This window comes from Pangasianodon hypophthalmus, chromosome 15 (assembly GCF_027358585.1).
Source record: "Pangasianodon hypophthalmus isolate fPanHyp1 chromosome 15, fPanHyp1.pri, whole genome shotgun sequence".
NCBI classification, from domain to species: domain Eukaryota; kingdom Metazoa; phylum Chordata; class Actinopteri; order Siluriformes; family Pangasiidae; genus Pangasianodon; species Pangasianodon hypophthalmus.
The window spans coordinates 9532234-9554609 of NC_069724.1; the positions used below are offsets into that span (position 1 = coordinate 9532234).

The 22376-nt window shown below is 37.2% G+C and overlaps 1 protein-coding gene across 2 annotated transcripts in view; it reads left to right on the forward strand.

The window, feature by feature from the left end:
- Positions 1–22376, forward strand: part of myo5b (myosin VB) — an 85368-nt gene that overhangs the window by 26514 nt on the left and 36478 nt on the right. For both annotated transcript variants that reach the window (XM_026938600.3, XM_053240392.1), the window contains exons 2-13: positions 5700–5810; positions 7352–7523; positions 11270–11414; positions 14604–14760; positions 15717–15860; positions 15987–16068; positions 16860–16967; positions 18016–18125; positions 18937–19202; positions 20215–20296; positions 20534–20674; positions 21009–21131. In XM_026938600.3, the coding sequence (XP_026794401.1) occupies positions 5700–5810; positions 7352–7523; positions 11270–11414; positions 14604–14760; positions 15717–15860; positions 15987–16068; positions 16860–16967; positions 18016–18125; positions 18937–19202; positions 20215–20296; positions 20534–20674; positions 21009–21131 (1641 nt within the window). The remainder of the gene's footprint in view (positions 1–5699; positions 5811–7351; positions 7524–11269; positions 11415–14603; positions 14761–15716; positions 15861–15986; positions 16069–16859; positions 16968–18015; positions 18126–18936; positions 19203–20214; positions 20297–20533; positions 20675–21008; positions 21132–22376) is intronic.

The following is a 22376-nucleotide window of genomic DNA, read 5'->3' on the forward strand; positions in this document are numbered from 1 at the left end:
GTAAAGGTGTAGTGTATTAATAAGAGCGATGTGTAAAGGTGTAGTGTATTAATAAGTGCGATGTGTAAAGGTGTAGTGTATTAATAAGAGCGATGTGTAAAGGTGTAGTGTATTAATAAGTGCGATGTGTAAAGGTGTAGTGTATTAATAAGTGCGATGTGTAAAGGTGTAGTGCATTAATAAGTGCGATGTGTAAAGGTGTAGTGTATTAGTAAGAGCCATGTGTAAAGGTGTAGTGTATTAATAAGAGCCATGTGTAAAGGTGTAGTGTATTAATAAGTGTGATGTGTAAAGGTGTAGTGTATTAATAAGTGCGATGTGTAAAGGTGTAGTGTATTAATAAGAGCGATGTGTAAAGGTGTAGTGTATTAATAAGAGCGATGTGTAAAGGTGTAGTGTATTAATAAGTGCGATGTGTAAAGGTGTAGTGTATTAATAAGAGCCATGTGTAAAGGTGTAGTGTATTAATAAGAGCCATGTGTAAAGGTGTAGTGTATTAATAAGAGCCATGTGTAAAGGTGTAGTGTATTAATAAGAGCCATGTGTAAAGGTGTAGTGTATTAATAAGAGCGATGTGTAAAGGTGTAGTGTATTAATAAGTGCGATGTGTAAAGGTGTAGTGTATTAATAAGAGCGATGTGTAAAGGTGTAGTGTATTAATAAGTGCGATGTGTAAAGGTGTAGTGTATTAATAAGTGCGATGTGTAAAGGTGTAGTGCATTAATAAGTGCGATGTGTAAAGGTGTAGTGTATTAGTAAGAGCCATGTGTAAAGGTGTAGTGTATTAATAAGAGCCATGTGTAAAGGTGTAGTGTATTAATAAGAGCGATGTGTAAAGGTGTAGTGTATTAATAAGAGCGATGTGTAAAGGTGTAGTGTATTAATAAGAGCGATGTGTAACGGTGTAGTGTATTAATTAGAGCGATGTGTAAAGGTGTAGTGTATTAATAAGAGCGATGTGTAACGGTGTAGCGTATTAATAAGAGCCATGTGTAAAGGTGTAGTGTATTAATAAGAGCGATGTGTAAAGGTGTAGTGTATTAATAAGAGCGATGTGTAAAGGTGTAGTGTATTAATAAGAGCGATGTGTAACGGTGTAGTGTATTAATTAGAGCGATGTGTAAAGGTGTAGTGTATTAATAAGAGCGATGTGTAAAGGTGTAGTGCATTAATAAGAGTGATGTGTAAAGGTGTAGTGTATTAATAAGAGCGATGTGTAACTGTGTAGTGTATTAATAAGAGCCATGTGTAAAGGTGTAGTGTATTAATAAGAGCGATGTGTAAAGGTGTAGTGTATTAATAAGAGCGATGTGTAAAGGTGTAGTGTATTAATAAGAGCGATGTGTAAAGGTGTAGTGTATTAATAAGCGATGTGTAACCGTGTAGTGTATTAATAAGAGCCATGTGTAAAGGTGTAGTGTATTAATAAGAGCCATGTGTAAAGGTGTAGTGTATTAATAAGAGCGATGTGTAAAGGTGTAGTGTATTAATAAGTGCGATGTGTAAAGGTGTAGTGTATTAATAAGAGCCATGTGTAAAGGTGTAGTGTATTAATAAGAGCCATGTGTAAAGGTGTAGTGTATTAATAAGAGCCATGTGTAAAGGTGTAGTGTATTAATAAGAGCGATGTGTAAAGGTGTAGTGTATTAATAAGTGCGATGTGTAAAGGTGTAGTGTATTAATAAGAGCGATGTGTAAAGGTGTAGTGTATTAATAAGTGCGATGTGTAAAGGTGTAGTGTATTAATAAGTGCGATGTGTAAAGGTGTAGTGCATTAATAAGTGCGATGTGTAAAGGTGTAGTGTATTAGTAAGAGCCATGTGTAAAGGTGTAGTGTATTAATAAGAGCCATGTGTAAAGGTGTAGTGTATTAATAAGTGTGATGTGTAAAGGTGTAGTGTATTAATAAGTGCGATGTGTAAAGGTGTAGTGTATTAATAAGAGCGATGTGTAAAGGTGTAGTGTATTAGTAAGAGCCATGTGTAAAGGTGTAGTGTATTAATAAGAGCCATGTGTAAAGGTGTAGTGTATTAATAAGTGTGATGTGTAAAGGTGTAGTGTATTAATAAGTGCGATGTGTAAAGGTGTAGTGTATTAATAAGAGCGATGTGTAAAGGTGTAGTGTATTAGTAAGAGCGATGTGTAAAGGTGTAGTGTATTAATAAGTGCGATGTGTAAAGGTGTAGTGTATTAATAAGTGCGATGTGTAAAGGTGTAGTGTATTAATAAGAGCGATGTGTAAAGGTGTAGTGTATTAGTAAGAGCCATGTGTAAAGGTGTAGTGTATTAATAAGAGCCATGTGTAAAGGTGTAGTGTATTAATAAGTGTGATGTGTAAAGGTGTAGTGTATTAATAAGAGCCATGTGTAAAGGTGTAGTGTATTAATAAGAGCCATGTGTAAAGGTGTAGTGTATTAATAAGTGTGATGTGTAACGGTGTAGTGTATTAATAAGAGCCATGTGTAAAGGTGTAGTGTATTAATAAGAGCCATGTGTAAAGGTGTAGTGTATTAATAAGAGCCATGTGTAAAGGTGTAGTGTATTAATAAGAGCCATGTGTAAAGGTGTAGTGTATTAATAAGAGCCATGTGTAAAGGTGTAGTGTATTAATAAGAGCCATGTGTAAAGGTGTAGTGTATTAATAAGTGTGATTTGTAACGGTGTAGTGTATTAATAAGTGCGATGTGTAAAGGTGTAGTGTATTAATAAGAGCCATGTGTAAAGGTGTAGTGTATTAATAAGAGCCATGTGTAAAGGTGTAGTGTATTAATAAGAGCCATGTGTAAAGGTGTAGTGTATTAATAAGAGCCATGTGTAAAGGTGTAGTGTATTAATAAGAGCCATGTGTAAAGGTGTAGTGTATTAATAAGAGCCATGTGTAAAGGTGTAGTGTATTAATAAGAGCCATGTGTAAAGGTGTAGTGTATTAATAAGTGCGATGTGTAAAGGTGTAGTGTATTAATAAGAGCCATGTGTAAAGGTGTAGTGTATTAATAAGAGCGATGTGTAAAGGTGTAGTGTATTAATAAGAGACATGTGTAAAGGTGTAGTGTATTAATAAGAGCGATGTGTAAAGGTGTAGTGTATTAATAAGAGCCATGTGTAAAGGTGTAGTGTATTAATAAGAGCCATGTGTAAAGGTGTAGTGTATTAATAAGAGCCATGTGTAAAGGTGTAGTGTATTAATAAGAGCCATGTGTAAAGGTGTAGTGTATTAATAAGAGCCATGTGTAAAGGTGTAGTGTATTAATAAGAGCCATGTGTAAAGGTGTAGTGTATTAATAAGTGCGATGTGTAAAGGTGTAGTGTATTAATAAGTGCGATGTGTAACGGTGTAGTGTATTAATAAGTGCGATGTGTAACGGTGTAGTGTATTAATAAGTGCGATGTGTAACGGTGTAGTGTATTAATAAGTGTGTTGTGTAAAGGTGTAGTGTATTAATAAGAGCGATGTGTAAAGGTGTAGTGTATTAATAAGTGTGATTTGTAACGGTGTAGTGTATTAATAAGTGCGATGTGTAAAGGTGTAGTGTATTAATAAGAGCCATGTGTAAAGGTGTAGTGTATTAATAAGAGCCATGTGTAAAGGTGTAGTGTATTAATAAGAGCCATGTGTAAAGGTGTAGTGTATTAATAAGAGCCATGTGTAAAGGTGTAGTGTATTAATAAGAGCCATGTGTAAAGGTGTAGTGTATTAATAAGAGCCATGTGTAAAGGTGTAGTGTATTAATAAGAGCCATGTGTAAAGGTGTAGTGTATTAATAAGTGCGATGTGTAAAGGTGTAGTGTATTAATAAGAGCCATGTGTAAAGGTGTAGTGTATTAATAAGAGCCATGTGTAAAGGTGTAGTGTATTAATAAGAGACATGTGTAAAGGTGTAGTGTATTAATAAGAGCGATGTGTAAAGGTGTAGTGTATTAATAAGAGCCATGTGTAAAGGTGTAGTGTATTAATAAGAGCCATGTGTAAAGGTGTAGTGTATTAATAAGAGCCATGTGTAAAGGTGTAGTGTATTAATAAGAGCCATGTGTAAAGGTGTAGTGTATTAATAAGAGCCATGTGTAAAGGTGTAGTGTATTAATAAGAGCCATGTGTAAAGGTGTAGTGTATTAATAAGTGCGATGTGTAAAGGTGTAGTGTATTAATAAGTGCGATGTGTAACGGTGTAGTGTATTAATAAGTGCGATGTGTAACGGTGTAGTGTATTAATAAGTGCGATGTGTAACGGTGTAGTGTATTAATAAGTGTGTTGTGTAAAGGTGTAGTGTATTAATAAGAGCGATGTGTAAAGGTGTAGTGTATTAATAAGAGCGATGTGTAACGGTGTAGTGTATTAATAAGTGCGATGTGTAACGGTGTAGTGTATTAATAAGGGCGATGTGTAACGGTGTAGTGTATTAATAAGAGCGATGTGTAACGGTGTAGTGTATTAATAAGGGCGATGTGTAACGGTGTAGTGTATTAATAAGTGCGATGTGTAACGGTGTAGTGTATTAATAAGTGTGTTGTGTAAAGGTGTAGTGTATTAATAAGAGCGATGTGTAAAGGTGTAGTGTATTAATAAGAGCGATGTGTAACGGTGTAGTGTATTAATAAGAGCGATGTGTAACGGTGTAGTGTATTAATAAGGGCGATGTGTAACGGTGTAGTGTATTAATAAGAGCGATGTGTAACGGTGTAGTGTATTAATAAGGGCGATGTGTAACGGTGTAGCGTATTAATAAGCAATCATAGTTGTAAGAATATTTAACCTGTTGTAAAGTTGTAAAGTAAATACAACTTTACAACAGTGGCTGGAAGTATATACTTTAGGACAGGGGTTCTCCAAATTTTTGTAGCCAGGGACCCCCTTATGATCACAGCACATAAGCAAATATGTACCATAGGGGAAAATAGGTTTTAAAATGACTGATTGTGAATCACTTTGCTTATCTTTTCATTTCTATAAGCTGTACTGAACTGAAGTCTGAAGATATTTCTCTCGCAGTAGTTTTGTCTTGGGCCGAGGGCACAGCATACAGCAAACACACCTTATTACTTTTTATTTGACTTAGCCAGACTGCTGCGGACTGTCCCATCACCTCCTTCACCCTGAGCTCGACCTCGGCAGGTTATGAGGTCTCATAAACAAAACATGAGGAAATGATCCATAAGGATTCTGCCTGTGTTATTATTTTTTTATTTTCAAACACTGACTGAAATCTCAGTGAACTGATGAGACTTATTTTACCACCATTTCATTTAACGAAAGTAGTGTAGAATTGTTGAATGGTTTGAAGTAGCTCGTGTGCTGATAGTGTTGTGGGTTAATATTTCACAAATAGAGGAATAAACAGGAAAGACACATTGAGTCCAGATCCAGAGTGATCTAAATTCATACAGATACCAAAAATGGTCAGTGATTTTCTGAATTTAAGTGGAAAATAAAGTGCTTTATAGGATCTTTTTTACACCACCTTTTACTGAGGACTTTAAACAGCTCCAGGAACTTGTTTAGTGTTGCCAGATTGGCTATAGTTCCTCACAGTTTTTTTTTTTTTTTTTTTTTTTTTTTTTTTTTTAAATCACCTTGTTTATAATCTATAATTCCGGTCCATCTTTGATCTATATGATGTGTGTAAGCTTTTTAGGGCGATGTCCGGTGACCAAACTTAGCATTTGTGTTTTAATAATCCTGTGTTATATGTGTGTGTTTCAGTACACTCGGGTTTGGATCCCCGACCCAGAGGAGGTGTGGAAGCCTGCTGAGATTATTAAAGACTACAAAGAGGGAGAGTCGGTCCTGCACCTCAAACTCGAAGATGAATCGGTGAGCAGTCTCTCCGGTCTCAATCCCTGTCTAGATTTTACTGTGTTCAGAATCACAGGTAGTGCTGAGTCTCGGCTGCAGCCTGCCTTTCTCATTCAGCACAGCAGTGTGTGTGTGTGTGTGTGTGTGTGTGTGTGTGTGCGTGCATGCTCCTTTATTAATCATTAACATTGTTTTGGTGAGTGGGAAGTACAGGCCCTGAAATATGCAGCTGAACTGTGTATATGAGACTCTTTTCAAATAACAATGCAGCATATCAGGGGAAATGATCAGAGCGATAATCACCACCATGACATTCCCTTATTTTTTATTTTTATACACACACACTTCACATCAGCCTACCTCATGTCACCTGCAATTTCATTAGCCTTAAAGTCCTCATTAAATTAAAACTGGTGCTTTAGAGCTTTTTGTCTCTTGGAACTAAAGACACAACTAAGACTCTATACACTACCCGTCCACTTTATTAGGAACACCTGTACACCTGCACGTTCATGCCAATCAGCCAATCATGTGGCAGTAGCACAATGCATACAAGCATGCAGAAACATGTCAGGAGCTTCAGTTAATGTTAATGTTCATTTGTGGTGACGCAAGCAACCACTTTTTTTCAACTGTGGTGAGCAGAAAAGCAGCACCTTCATGTGGACGGACTACATCTCCAGTAGACCACATCGGGTTCCACTTGTGTCACACCTGAACAGGAATCTGAGGGCGCAGGCTCACTGAAACTGAACAGTTGAAGATTGAAGAAAAAAAAAAATCTAGGTGATACCTTTCGTTAACTGTCCAGTTTTGGTGAACAAACGAGCCACGGCCCTGTACCAGTCTGAGATGGGAGTGCAGTGGCTGGAAGTATATACTTTAGGACAGGGGTTCTCCAACTTTTTGTAGCCAGGGACCCCCTTATGATCACAGCACAGAGTTTTTTATTTAACAAAATAGGCAAATGTGTACCGTTCTATTCATTTATTCAAGCCAACAGAGCTTCTTTATTCCTCAACTTTCCACTCACCCACACGTAGAAACACTGTGTGTAAAAATTAACGTTATTTACACTATTCTTAGTTATTGGGTTTTAGATTAACAGCTTTCATTTAAAACTAGCTGTGAGAAATCCTACACATATGAAAACAAGCTCTATTTAAACTTGTGACCTGTATCTAGCGGGTTTGTTAATAAGTTAATAATGCTATTGGCTGTTGTGTAAATCAGTCAAGCACTTTAGCACGCTATCACTCTGACTTCCTGTTTGAAAAGGAAATATATCGATATACAGAATCAAATCATGGCTGTGATAAACCTTTGATTTGCAGCTGCACTACTGTCAGAGCTGATGGTAAAATTAAATTAAATTAAATTATTCTATATCTTCTGACCAATCAGAGTCGAGTATTCAACCACACTGTGGTATATAACAATGAATTCCTTACTTATGTGAAATGTTATGTTTTATATGAATGTTATGTATAAATGTAGAATTTTGTGTCAGCCTGAGAGCTAAGATTTTCCCTCAAGACACTGTTCTGTTGTTTCCTCAGACACTGCCATATCCAGTCGGTCCTAAAGACAACCCGCTACCATTCCTTCGAAACCCTGACATTCTGGTGGGAGAGAACGACCTCACGGCCCTCAGCTACCTGCACGAACCTGCAGTGCTGCACAACCTCAAGGTTCGCTTCCTGGAGTCCAACCACATCTACACCTACTGTGGTAGGTCTCTTTGCTTTTCAAGTGTTTGCATTCCCATGGATCCTTAAAACATTTGAATTTGTCTGAATTTCATTTTATGAATTAAATGCAGTATGTATTGTCTTAAATTTCATGATATTGTGGTGATTTTAATGTTTTTGAAGGCATTTAGCTTTAAAGAATGCCCTGTTTTCTGTGATAAACAATAACTGCATAATATTTCACCTCAAATTTATGCTCAAAATATAATATAATGAAATGTAATGATGTTTGATTTTACATTTGAAGTTTGTTTGTTGGGGAAAAATCATTAAAACTTTCATTTTTTATTGATTAAAATGGTTCACTTTTCAGTTTTAGTTTACTACATCAACTAAATCGAAAAATGGCTCATGAATGACAAATTCTCTCAGAACCTGACAACTAAAAATAAAACTTTTTGTGTTTTATCTGTAAAATTGTAAATGAATAGGCTGTTAGAGATGTTTTAAAATATTTTCGTATATTTATTTGAAATATATAAAATATAAAGGTTAGAAATAAATACCAAATGTATATTTAATATATATATATATATATATATATATATATATATATATATATATATATATGTATTCATAGGGTATACACTTCCCGACACTTTATTAGGAACTCTATACTAATACTGGGTAGGTCCTCCTTTTGCTCTCAGAAAAGTAGTAGACGTAGCCATTAGAAGATGAGTAAATTGTGGCCATGAAGGATGCACATGGTCAGCATCAATACTCAAACAGTCTGTGGCATTCAAGTGATGATTGATTGGTATTAACAGGCCCAAAATGTGCCAGGAAAACATTCCCCACAGCATTACACCACCTCCACCAGCCTGGACTGTTGACACAAGGCAGGTTGTGTCCACCATTCTGAGTAAACTCTAGAGACTGTTGTGTGTGAAAATCCCAGGAGCTCAGCAGTTACAGAAATACTCAAAGCAGCCCATCTCGCACCAACAATAGTGCCACGGTCAGAAGCACTCAGATCACATTTTTCCTCCATTCTGATGGTTGATGTGAACATTACCTGAAGCTGCTGGCCTCATATCTGCATGATTTTATGCATTTCAGTGCTGCCGTATGATTGGCTGATTAGATAATTGCATGAGTGAGTAGGAGTACAAGTGTTCCTAATAAAGTGCTCCAAGAGTGTATATAGACTATATTTATGTGTATTATATAAATTGATATTGCTCAGACAGTTAAAATGTACATACGCTTCATATTGATTCACTGTCTCTTCTTAATGTTTGTGTCTTTTTTTCATTGCGCTTCTGTTACTTGGGTTCTGTTCTTGGTATTTTTTTTTTATCGTCTCCATGGGAGAAGGCCATAAACAACTTCTTCTGTCTGTGTTGTTCTCTCTGGTCATTATCACGTGTTTCTATTGGTTTGGGCATCTCCATGACAACCATGGCTCGCTGAAGACACGTAGACAGCTTCGCAGTGCTATAACGACTTTTACTGTAAATTCTTTTACAGTAAGTTCTACCAGCGAATACATTACAGCCTGAATTATATCAGCAATATTCGAATATACAGGACCCTAAATATTGTATTTTCCTCCCAATTCCTTTACCATTTCCTTTATTTATTCCCCTCTATTCCTTTTTTTTTTTTTTTTTTTTTTTTTTTTTTTTTTTTTACACTTTTGTCTACACTACTAGAAAAAAGGGTTGTTTAAGGTTTTTATGGGTTCTTTGGATAATTAGGGGATCTTCGCTTCCAGAAAAGGGGTTCTACTTCAACCTTTCATGGGTTCTACCTTTAAGAGCTACAACTCAAAGACCTTCGTATAAATGTAAATTTTAAAAATGTTGTTTAACAAGCACTTAAGGCAACACATGCTTGTTAATATTGTATATAATACAGAAAATCGTTTGTAATACTGATATATTGTTGTTGTTTCGGTTTCATGGACAAATCAGTAGCATGGGTGCCTGGGAGAAACAGAGATCGAGTCCAGGCTGCTAGTTTTTTGTTCATAGTTGCCCAGCGGACAGTTCAACAACCAGAAGCTTGATCTTACTGACTTATTGACGCAAAACAAACGTTTTGATTTGGTATGCAGCTATGATTAAACTGCATGTACCTGACAGTGGTGTGATGCACCTCATGGGAAAATCTCCTGCTATAAATAAAAATCACTTTTCAGCTAAACATATTGAGGAAAAAATAACAAAGCAAGTCTGACTTGAATAATATTTTTTGATGTTTGATGCAAAGACGGAACACCATATCTTATAGCTAAAATTTTGGCAAGGATCTGACAATGTGCTATGTGATCATATACTAATTAGTTTCTCTTAGCCTGTATTAATGCACTTAACAAGCTAAATAACTCACTAGTTAGTTTTGTTTCCAGGCAGCCGAGAGCTTTTACTTACCTGTTGGGCTAGCTAATGAATTTCTGATTTGTTCACCCCGATTTTATTGCTATGTAATTTGTAATGGTCAGATTGTTTATATAACAGCATAGCAATGATAGTAGTAAGTGTTGTCTGAAATCAGCCTGGTATCTCCATTACTGCTGCTACAGACTGTATAATAAACAGTGCAGAAGTGAGTGAGGGTATTTTTACAGCTCTGGTCTGGAGGCTTTTTAAAGACATGCTATAGCATGATGTATAGCAGTAGTGCTGTTATGATAAAGTGACATGAACAAATTCATCAGCAGATAAAGCAGAATATAAAGATTTATACCACAGTGCAGTTAAATGCTCAAGTCTGATTGACCAAAATTGGGCATTATTTATGCATAACAGCACAAGTAGTTCCAGCTCTAATGAACGATAGGTTAATATTAATGTTATATATTATTGTTTCTATAGTAACAGCTCATACACAAGGACTTGTACGACAGACTCTCCACATAATCGTAGACTAATAATACATTAAAAAAACATGTTTAACAAAGTAATTCTTATAAACGTTGATGTGATAAAGTGTTTTGTGATTAGACATTTATTTAACATAGAAGTTTTGCTCTCAGTCTTGGTTACGATGATTAAAATGACAGGCTGCATTTGTGTGTGTGTGTGTGTGTGTGTGTGTGTGAGAGCGAGAGAGAGAAAGAGAAAGAGGTGAGGGAATGACTGTTTATCGCAGCTATAACGTAGGTGAGAACAGTAAATAACTTGTCTTGCGGACTTTCCACAACATTACATCTAACTATAAACCATTAAAATGTGCCACAATGACACGTTGTAATTGTTGGCAAATCGCTGTGGTATAAGTGGAATAACACACTACAGAACATGCTGTTATACAAAAATAATGCACTTCGGAGGGGTTGTAGGACTCGGCTTGCACCTCATTCCGCATCAAACCCCCCAGTGTGCGTTATTTTATATAACAGCACGTTGTGTAGTGTGTTATTCCTTAATTCTAAGTCAGTGAGAAACTAATGAAACTTGTTTAATGTATGTGTGTTTTGTTCCTAAAAGAGCGAAACAATGCCAGAGCCTCATTATTCACTAGTTCCATGTCTGAATTGTTCTTTTTCACAGGAGGTTATGCATTGTGTTTCCTCTTTGTCAGAGAAGTGACGCAGCGTCATGCCTTTCTTGACATCACTCTTCATAGAGTGAACAGTTTAAAGCATCTTGTTGTAATTAAGGCGACCATCTCAACGGCATTCGTTTCGTTGTTAAAGCAATTTCTAAAGACTTTGTGGCCTTTCAAGTGGTACACCTTGCCTTAACTTTGCTCTCTTTTATTCACTCTGTTCCTCAGGTATTGTACTGGTGGCCATTAATCCATACGAGCAGCTGCCGATTTATGGCGAGGAGGTCATCAATGCCTACAGCGGGCAAAACATGGGTGACATGGACCCTCATATATTCGCCGTGGCAGAGGAGGCTTATAAACAGATGGCCAGGTAAGCAGTCATGTATTATAACAGGAATGTTTCCACTTTCTTCCAGCATAAAAGTTTGTAAAGTTTCAATTCCAAAGTGCGACATGAACTGTAATACATTCCCCCTGACCTCATCTTTATTTACTGATATATGAAATAAGTGTACAACAAATACACACACAAACACACATAACAAATCGTTATAAGTTCAGTCATTCAAGTGGTTTATAAAAACGTAATCATTGGTATGGAGAAGTTTCTATTATGGACAAGACTCCCGTGTAAGTGCTTTTTAACAATCAGAGCTAAAGCTGTAACTTTTCGGTTTCTCAGTAACATGACAAGCTGCATTTTTTCTTATTAATTCAATGAAGAGAGAAAAAAGAGAGGCTGGTGAGGGAAGAACGTTTATAGCCGTTATAAAGTGATAACAGGAACTTGGAGACATGCAACAACATTAACTGTAACTATAAACAGATAAAAAGTACAGTGTGTCGTTCTTTAATAAATATAGTTGTTCGCATTGGAATATTGGTGTGGTATACCAGGAATAAAACACTTCGGAACATGCTGTTGTAGGAAAATAATCAGCTTTGCGGTGGTAACAGTAACTCGTCACCACCTTGTAGTTGATTTCCTATAACAGCATGCCCCCAAGTGTTTTATTCCTTATGTGATTATCAGTTACAGGAACACTGATCTTATGTAGCTTCTTTCTTGCTTTTCCTGGACGTTTTACGAGCTGTAATGGTGCTAATACACACACCAGCACAGCATTGCGAGCATTTAAGGGTTACCCTTGATTTGAGACTGGAGCTTGTGACATTACTATTTTTATTATTTCAGTTCATTCAGACGTCTGTGATACATTCATCTCTTCCCCAGATGTTACTTGACCTTTAATTCCTCCATTTTGCGCTAACAGTAATAAAGATTGGACTTTGCATCATGTGCTAAAGGCTTTAGTGTTTGGTTTCTTTATGAACTTTAGTCATGTTGCTCCTTCTTGATTTTTCTAAGCAACCTTGCATTTGAGACAGATGTTATATAACTCAAACAGTATCATAATTATGACTATTATTTTTAGCTGTTATTTTATACCAATGTTCATAATGACCACATTCAGTGCAGTAGTTGAACCTCGAGTGGGAGCCTTGAATAATCTCAGAGTCCTTCCTGCTGCCTCGGTAATGGCTGGAGTGGGTGGATGATTACAGTGCACACGTCCTCATTGTTGACGCCTTTGTAATTTTTTTCCCCTGTGGAAAACAAAGGACTAGTCGGTGTTCGCATCAGGTTTAAGTGGAGTCAGAGAAGCCCCCGCAGAGACCCGGGGACTGCTCAGTGATGAGGCCAGTCACGACAACTAAAAACAACACAGGAGGGGAGTTGGAATTAAAGCAGAACTTTATTGTAGTGGCTTAATGTCTTCAAATTCCTTATTCCTTCTGGAAATGAACTGGGTTTATACACGTAGGTAAGCTATTTAAAAGAATTTCAAAGCTCCTCGCTTTTCCGAGTGGTGCAACGGAAACGCCGTATCGTAAGGAGATCGAAAGTTCAAATCCCGATGATGCCACAGCCATCCGTGGGTCCAAGAGAGCAAAACTGGCTGTGCTTTTTGGGAGGAATTACTCGCTCACCTGTCAGTCAGAGAGACACTAATCACCTGTGGGCGTCTGTGAGCTCATGTATGAGGAAGAGGGCAGATAGCGAGGGTTTAGCTGCTCTGCGATAGAGCAGTTCACAAAGATATGGTGGCTTCACACGTCTTGGAGGAAGCGCATGCTAGACTTCAACCTTCCCAGTTAGTCGTGGTCATGTGACAGGAAATTAGCAAAAAACCAAATTGGAAGAACATTAGGGAAAAATCCCAAAAAAGAGCACAGTGCTGAATTTGTCCCTTTTTCAGGAGCTTGGATGTGAACATAAGGATTATGCAGTGGCATGATTCACTGGCCATCGAGCTCACACTGGAGAGCTTGTGTTAGATCAGCATTTTTCATGGAACCCTAATGCCTCATTTAGTACACTCAAAAAAGCTGATTAATTTCTGCCTCATCAGCATATCAGTGCTGTATAAATCAATTCGAAGTCCAAGTAATGTGCTAAATCGGGATCAGATACTATAGAAGCTAGATTTTTACATCATAAGTGACCAGTTTGTTTATGTGAGTCCTAGTTTTTTTTATTTAGTCAACAAATTACTCGTTCGAATCGGTCAAGGAAATATCAACTATTAAACATTTTGGGGATCATATTTTCGGCATTATCGTACATCACAGAGAAAGAAGCGATAAGGTCTGTACATTGTATACGCTCACCGGCCACTTTAATAGGAACACCTGTACCACTGCTCTTTCATGCAGTTATCCGGTAAACCAATCATGTGGCAGCAGCGCAGTGCAGATACAAGTCATTGAGGTGATGTTCTTATCAAATATCAGAAAGGGGAAAAAATGTGACCTAAGTAACTTCCACAGAAAACATCCAGTAAGCAGCAGCCAAAAGAAGTGTCTTTAATCTTTTAATTAATTTTCTCCAGCACAGTGTGATGTACACTGAGCTTATATATTCACTTAAATGTCAGTCTTTTGTTAATTATATACACTATATGGCCAAAAGTTTGTGGACACCTGACCATCACTCCTAAATCTGGGGCTTCTCCAAACTGATGCCACAAAGTTGGAAGCACACAGTTACATATAATATCTCTGTATGCTGGAGCATTACAATTTTACCTTCACTGGGATTAAGAGGCCCAAACATGTTCCAGCATGGCAATGTCTCTGTGCACAAAGCAAGCTCCATGAAGACATGGTCTGCCAAGGTTGGTGTGGAGGAACTTGAGTGGCCTGCACTGAGCCCTTATCACAACCCCACTGTACACCTTAGGGATGAGATGGAATGCTGACTGCGCCCCAGGCCTCCTCACCAGACATCAGTGCCTGACCTCACTAATGCTTTTGTGACTGAATGACTAAATGTCCTAAATCTAGTGGAAAGCCTTCCTAGGAGAGTGGAGGTTATTACAACATGGGTTGTTCAAAAAGCAAATATGAATATGAAGGTCAGGTGTCTGCAAACTTTTGGCCATATTGTGTGTGTGTGTGTGTGTATATATATATATATATATATATATATATATATATATATATATATATATATATATATATATATACATATATAAATTTACTGTGTCTCCTTCAGAGATGAGAAGAACCAGTCGATTATTGTGAGCGGTGAATCAGGAGCTGGGAAGACGGTCTCTGCCAAATACGCCATGCGCTACTTCGCCACTGTGGGAGGATCCGCCAATGACACGAACGTGGAGGAGAAAGTGCTGGCATCCAGCCCCATCATGGAGGTGGAGTATATTATAACCTGAAGCATGTATGCTGGAGTAGATTTAAGATGATTACTGAAGTGACTGAGGGTAATGGAATGATATCATTACAAAGATTTTTAAAAAAATAATTATTATTATTTCAGCTCTCTGTCTACCATTGTCTGGTCTACAAATTAGCTCCGTCCCTAGCCCTGGCATTTTTCTCTAAAAAGCATGCAACTCACATGACATATGTATTAGCAATGGGCGATACCCCTGCTTTTTAATCTAGTACGAAGTAATAAGACGACTAGTTTCCTGATATCAATACAGATACTTTGAAAAGCCATCTTGTAGTGATTTGCAAGTGCACTTTGCACTTCTTATTAAAATGTTTATATTCCTATATCTATTTTACATTTTTTATATCTTTTATTTCCTTTATTTCTTTTTAATTAATTATTTATCTAGTTTTTTTTACAGCAAGTTTTTTTAATGTGGTGTGTCCACCATATAGTTTACTCTAAAACTCTAATGTATTAGAATAAGTGCATTATTATAAACCTGTGATATACAATGATGTCAAAGCTGCTGTTGTGGGAACTTAATCAACACTCCCTGCCCAATCAGATTTGAGAATTTAATATTTCTTTTGTAGAAGATTCACTATAGTTCACTTGATTTCTTTATCAATGGTCATAACCCAAAAATTGGTTTAAAAAAAATAAAAAGTTTCAGGCTTTTTTGTAACAGTCACTGCCAGAAGAAGCAAAGTTTTGGACACTGTTTTGTCTTTTCTTCTCACTTCAATAAGAGATCATTACCTCATTACCTCTCAAAGCACCTTTTTCCTAATAACTCTCAGGATGTTAAAACAGCTCAGCTGAAGTGTTCTTAAAATTGCTTACTGCAGCTTTAAGTTAATCCATTTGTTTTTTACAGATTGCTTTTACTCACTGAGCATTTTTTTTACTCCCACCCGTTTATCCTCGCAGGCTATCGGAAATGCAAAGACGACACGTAACGACAACAGCAGTCGCTTCGGGAAATACATCCAGATCGGCTTTGACAGGAGGTATCACATCATCGGCGCCAACATGCGCACGTATTTGCTGGAGAAATCCAGAGTGGTGTTTCAGGTGAGTGCAGTGTCACATTAAAGCTTTTAGTCTTAATTGTACCTCTAACGTGAGCCTGTCAGTTCGTCAGCGGCTCTGCTGAATAAGACATTTCCCAGAGTGCTGAAGCCTGTGTTATTTCTGCAGGCTGAGGATGAGAGGAACTACCACATCTTCTACCAGCTGTGTGCTGCTGCCTCACTCCCTGAGTTCAAAGACCTGGCCCTGAGTGAGTAGCCCACTGAGCTGCTGCTGTGCAAGTGTTTCATTAATCAAAGAATCCGCAAATCTTCATCATAATTCATATCAACTATGTGGCTCTAATTTACCTTTACATATGATTTTCACCAGTTAACCTTCGAGAACATAATAGATAAGTCTTCCTTAATGAACATTTGAGTGTACATATTTTTAGTCATGTATGAAATAAATATTAGTTAATGAACTTATTTTTAGATGTCTACTGTATTCATGCTCATTTATTCTGTTTTTTTTTGGTATATTCAGCACAGATTGAAGTACAGTACAATGTATATATTCTATATACTGTAAGTGTCTATAAAGGTGTCTATAAAAGTTTTATTCATCCAGTCATTTGATACCCTTAACATTACAGTTCCATTAACTAACATTACAATACCTGAACATCAGCATTAATACATACGAATTAACACAATTAAAACCTGTATTCATTAATGAATTGTTTGTTTAAACTTTAGCCAAATAATAGTCTCAGCCTCAATACTCTTATTAATTACTTCAAGAGTACTAATGCTAATGTTTCTGGTTTCCTAATGTTAATTAATGCATTAAATACTGTTTGTAATGGAAATCTAAATATAAAGCTTTTCTGATGTAGCTCAAGTGACTGGACTTTATCTTCATCGGGGAGAAAATGTTTCCTTCATCAGACTTTATGTCTAAATGTTTAACCTGCCAACTGTTCTACACTGAAGCCAAGTCCTTTCAGTGCTTTGATACCTGTCACATGTTTTTTTTGTTGTTGTTGTTGTTTTGCAGCCAGTGCAGAAGAATTCACTTACACCTCTCTGGGTCAGAACATCTTCATTCCGGGGGTTAATGATGCTGTGGATTTACAGAAGACACGGGAAGCCCTGACCATGCTGGGTGAGGCGTACACTTCTCTCATACATGTCAGCATTGCACCGTTTTCCAGACTTGTACAAATAACAAGAGACAATGCTCATTCAAACATGTTTTTACAATTGCATTTCCTTTACGATTGCACATAAAGGAAATGCAAGGCTGTTCACCACTTTATTTTCTAAACTGGTATGATTCTGTAATAACAATCACTCTATTTGCGAATGCGTTTTCTCATCCTCACACTACAGTTCAGCCAAAAATAAAAATACCTTGCATTCCTGTTTGCATTTGTATTTTTATTGTCAATGAAGAACACCTGTCAATCAAACACTGTGGGTGGAACTTCAGTGACATTTTTGTGCAGATTGTGCTTCCGAGTGAGTGACGAAATCAGTATAAACTTCTGGCAGTGGTTACAGTTTCTCCTGTAATTTTAAAAATGGAGATAAGAAATGTTCAGTAAGGAAGAAAACACTTAGGGTTGTGCTGTTATTGGAAAATAATCAGCGATGGGCTGGTGTGATGTTGTCTGATTGTTACAGTTCCACAGCTATTTGCTATTTACAATTTTATTTATTAAAGAATGATGCATCATGCATTTTTTTTGTTGTCGTTTATAGTTACTTTTAATGTTGTGGAACGACCGTGAGACAAGTTCCTGTTATCACTTACGTTAGATCAGCTATAAACAATCGTGCAACATCAACGTCCTCTCTTTTTCTCTCTTTTGAACTTAAGAAGATTAAAAAAAACACAGCTTGAGAAACCGGAAACCGGAAACTCCCCTGTTCTGAAGATGTGTTGGAAAACTTAGTTACAGCTCTTCAGTTACAAAACGCTGACACTGGAGACTCCTTCCAAAAATGCTAAATAAATATCTTCTCACAGAAAACCACCATATCAGCAGTAACACTTTTTTTTTTAATCCATTTATGTGGAGTGTTTGCCATACAAGTCTCTGTATAAGTTGTCTGACCAATCAGACTCGGAGTATTGCGTAGTAGTGATCTCTTCAGAATGGACCACAGCCAACACAAATGGATTTACACACTGTGGTTTTTTTGTGCAGGTGTGAAGGAGAACCATCAAATGAGCATCTTCAAGATAATTGCCTCCATCTTGCACCTTGGGAACGTGGAGATTGTTTCTGAGAGAGATGGAGAGTCATGCCATATCGCTGTAAGTGCTCCCAGAGGGTAGGACATTATCCTGTTTCACTATTGCCTTTCAAACAGTCCTGTACTTCTGCTCTTTTAAAGCTTGAGTTCAGTGTTTTTTAATGTTTATCCCAAAATATATATGATTAGCTAAGATATGTTTGCTTTGTTAGGATTGTACTGGAGCTATGAAGCTAATGGAGCTAACAATTAAGGGAAACCTATAGCTACCAGTTGAGCATAGTGCAAGCTGCTGTCTTAAACCATATTGAGTCATTCCATGTCTCAGACAGACTTGGCATTGTTTCTTACACTGTATGACACACTGTATGTATAAAAATGAACAAAAGGACTTCTCCAAGCTAAAGGTGTCGCTCATAATTTGAAACCTAGACCCTGTTGTAATAGTTTGGTGTCACTTTGCATAAGCATCAGAATAAGGTAGGAGGTGTGGCCTAAAGTTTGAAAGTGGAACTGCACATTAGAAGTCATTTGAATGATAATAATGTTGGTTAAAAAAAACTTGGTATTACAGAGACAAAAGATACATTTTGAGAAAGATGTGTGTGATGATGATGAACACAATGTTAAACCGGTAGCTAGTTTTGCACCCCAGTGCAGCACTGAGGAAGCAACCTTCAGAAACACAAAACCTGTCTCAGCTGATCAGCAAAATTTAGGGTAAGGTGGGGATAAGTGTAAATGTCAGTGTTAGCTGTTGCTTTAATATATATGTAATGAAGTATAGTTCTGTCACTGCTATTGTATTCGTTGTTTCTGAGTCACACTTCTCAACGATGGATGAAAGATGTCTGTCTCTTGCTCTCTGACAGAGAAACGACCCTCACCTTCTTCATTTCTGTGAGCTGCTGGGGGTCGAGCTGGACCAGATGGAAAACTGGCTGTGCCGTAGAAAGTTAGCCACGGCAACCGAGACCTACGTGAAGAACATGTCCCGCGCCCAGGCTGCTAACGCCCGCGACGCTCTGGCCAAACACATATACGCCCGTCTGTTCGACTGGATCGTGGAGCACATCAACAAAGCCCTGCATACCTCCTCCAAACAGCACTCCTTCATCGGAGTGTTGGATATCTATGGGTAATTCTGCTTGTAATGGCTTTGGAAATGAAAGCATTCAGAAATGTGTGAAAAGGCCAGCTTACTTGGATTGTAACGTTGTGTTGCTAAGTGAGCACGTGCGTGGTTGCTGTGTGCAGCATCAGCTTTTTTCGTCTTTGTGCTTTTCTGTTATTTCAATACAAGATGAGACTACTGACAAGGCCAGTCGAATTCTGCGCTCTTAAATGGTCCCTCGGAAAGGGGAAATTATTGATCGGTGCTGGAAGTACTAATAAGGAAGTACTATATGCATGCACACTCTTCTTTAGGGGTTTAGAGAAGACAGCAGTTACTACACTATGTCAGAGGTTTTCCTGTGGACCTGGGCTACATTTGAATAGAAATGTTTTAGAGGTTGGACGTTTGGCAAAGATTAGATTCGTTTTATATATATGTTAGGGATAAAACATGACTGGTGTGCTTTTATAGGAAAACAGTAAAAGAAGCTGAGTTACTATTACTACCCTGAAGGTCTTTTTTTAATAATAGCACACCCTGAAATGTTTTATTCCTCTTAGAGCATAGTAATTTGATATGGATTAATTTTTTTATTGGTGAACGTAATGTCCTACTTTTTAATGCATTTATAGTTACATTTAATGTTGTGGAACATCTGTGAAACGAGTTAGTTCCTGTTCTGACTTTAAAGCAGCTAGTGTCCATGCGAGGTGGTCTCCTGTTAAACGCACACCTCTTGGTCCCTTTCTCAGTGTTAGAATTTGTTTAAGATTTGTAACCGTATGATTGTTTTATAATGTCATTCGCATAGCTATTGTTTATTCTTAATGAGATACAAAGGGGTGACAAATTAAAGGAAAAACTAGGAAGGGTCTTTTGTAATACTGCTTTGTTAAAAATGTGTGATTTGTATTTTACAGGGCTTGGGAGAGAAAGAGTTGGAGTTTTGGTATTATGCTGGGTTTGCATTTTGCATACCTTGTACACCCTAAAAGACAGCTTCCATCTAACAGCCCTTCTCATGTCTTAATAGATTTGAAACGTTTGAGATTAACAGCTTCGAGCAATTCTGCATCAACTACGCCAACGAGAAACTTCAGCAACAATTCAACTCTGTGAGTAATAGACAAGATGGCCGCCATTTCTCTTTTTTCTTTTATTACTCACTAGAGATATTTCCCATAAATAATAGAGCCACTCAGGTACAGTAATATCTGATCGGTACTACGTATTGGTTAACGCTTATAGCTCTATTAAGCATATTGTGTCTAAAAATGTGAGATCGGTGCATTCGTATTACTTAGGCCTGTTTAAATTGTCCTTAATAAATCTTTTCATTATAATTCTCACAGCATGTTTTTAAACTGGAGCAAGAGGAGTACATGAAGGAGCAAATCCCATGGACACTCATCGACTTTTACGACAACCAGCCTTGCATTGACCTAATCGAGGCCAAGCTCGGTATCCTGGACCTGCTGGATGAAGAGTGCAAGGCCAGTTCTTTCTCTCAAGGCTGTCATTTATGAGCTGAAAACATTTTACCAGATAAAAACATATCATGCAGAAAGTTACTTGTCTACTTAGTCTTATCAGTATAGCCTGAGCCTCATGTGTGAATTTCTTTGCCTCATTTACATAAACATAAGGCAAAGATAAACAGATTTATTTATTAATTCAGCATTATAAAGAATGTATTAATTTATTAATTGCAGTCTACCTCAGAGATCCTTGAAGTTGTAAATGATTTGGAATAGCATCAAACAAGAAGCCGGAGGTTTTGTCTGAACCCGGTTTGATGTCCTCGCTCTTCCTCTTTTTGTCTCGCAGGTACCTAAAGGAACAGATCAGAACTGGGCGCAGAAGCTCTACAGCCGCCACACAGGCAGCGAGCACTTTGAGAAGCCGAGAATGTCCAACACGTCGTTCATTGTGGTCCACTTTGCCGATAAGGTGGGTTAAATTCAGATAGAGTCAGCTTAAAGTGGAAGCAGTTTGTAAAACTTGGTTTGGCTTGTAGAACAGGCCTCAGTTATCTCGCACTAGGGTCGTTACAGTAAACCACAACGAAAACCAATTCTACACGCTTGGTGTAAAGGGTTTCTCGAGGGTTATTTTGGGTAGTGAACAGCTCCAGGTTTGTATGGGAACCATTTCTCAAACGGAAACCGTGTTGTAATGTTCTACATAAAACCTTTAAACGTTCCCTGCAGGTATGGGAGTGTGAAGAGACTTAAAACTTACTAAAAATAAAACTAGAACTGAATATAGGGAGTAACAATGTACTTCAGTAATAATAGTAGATGTAGTTTAGCATAGTTTATGAAGTTTCGAGAGAAACAGGACATTCTCTCTGATGAAGGACCTTCATCTGAAATAGCAAAGAATAATGTGAGTGTGTTACTGTTACCACGAAGTTGATTACTTTCCCATAACGACACAGCCTAAAGTGTTTTAATCCTCTAATACCACAACAGTTTGCCAGCGACTACAATGTTTGATTCATTGAAGAATGACACACAATAGTTTTTATCATTTTATAGTTGTGGAACATCCATGAAACAAATGAGTTCCTGTTATCACTTATAGCAGCTGTAAACAGCTTTGTTTATTTATTTGTTTGTTTATTTTGTTTGCTTGCTTGTTTATAACATTCACATATATGGGAAACACCCTTGGTTCTATATACGATCTTTGAGGGCTTTTTCACACCATATTAGTCCGTTTTTCGACTTGAATTAGAGAGAAATTGATAACTTCATGTTTGATTTCTATTTGGTTTGGTTTGTTTTCTCACTTCACGTAATCAAACGAAACAAAAAGCAAAAAAAAATTGTCTAAGGAGTGTGTAGAGCTGAAAACGCATGTGTAGAACTTCATTTATTGGTCAGAAATACAATGACAGAAGTATTTCTGTAAAGTAAACAAACCTTTACAAAGTCCTCTAGAAATCATATAAATCACCCACACATGGAGAACATGGAGCCACACTAAATATATTACTATGTAATTATAGAAAAACTAAATTATAACATAATTATAAAAAATAAAACATTTTGCGTATTGCATTCACCTTTTATTTTCTCTGTTTGTCAGTAAACAACACATCACATTTCCACAGTGCTCTATCTTTTGGCTCAGTTTGCACCTTGTGGCTCAATTTAGCAGCTCACATCTACAGAAAAGTATTGTACACAA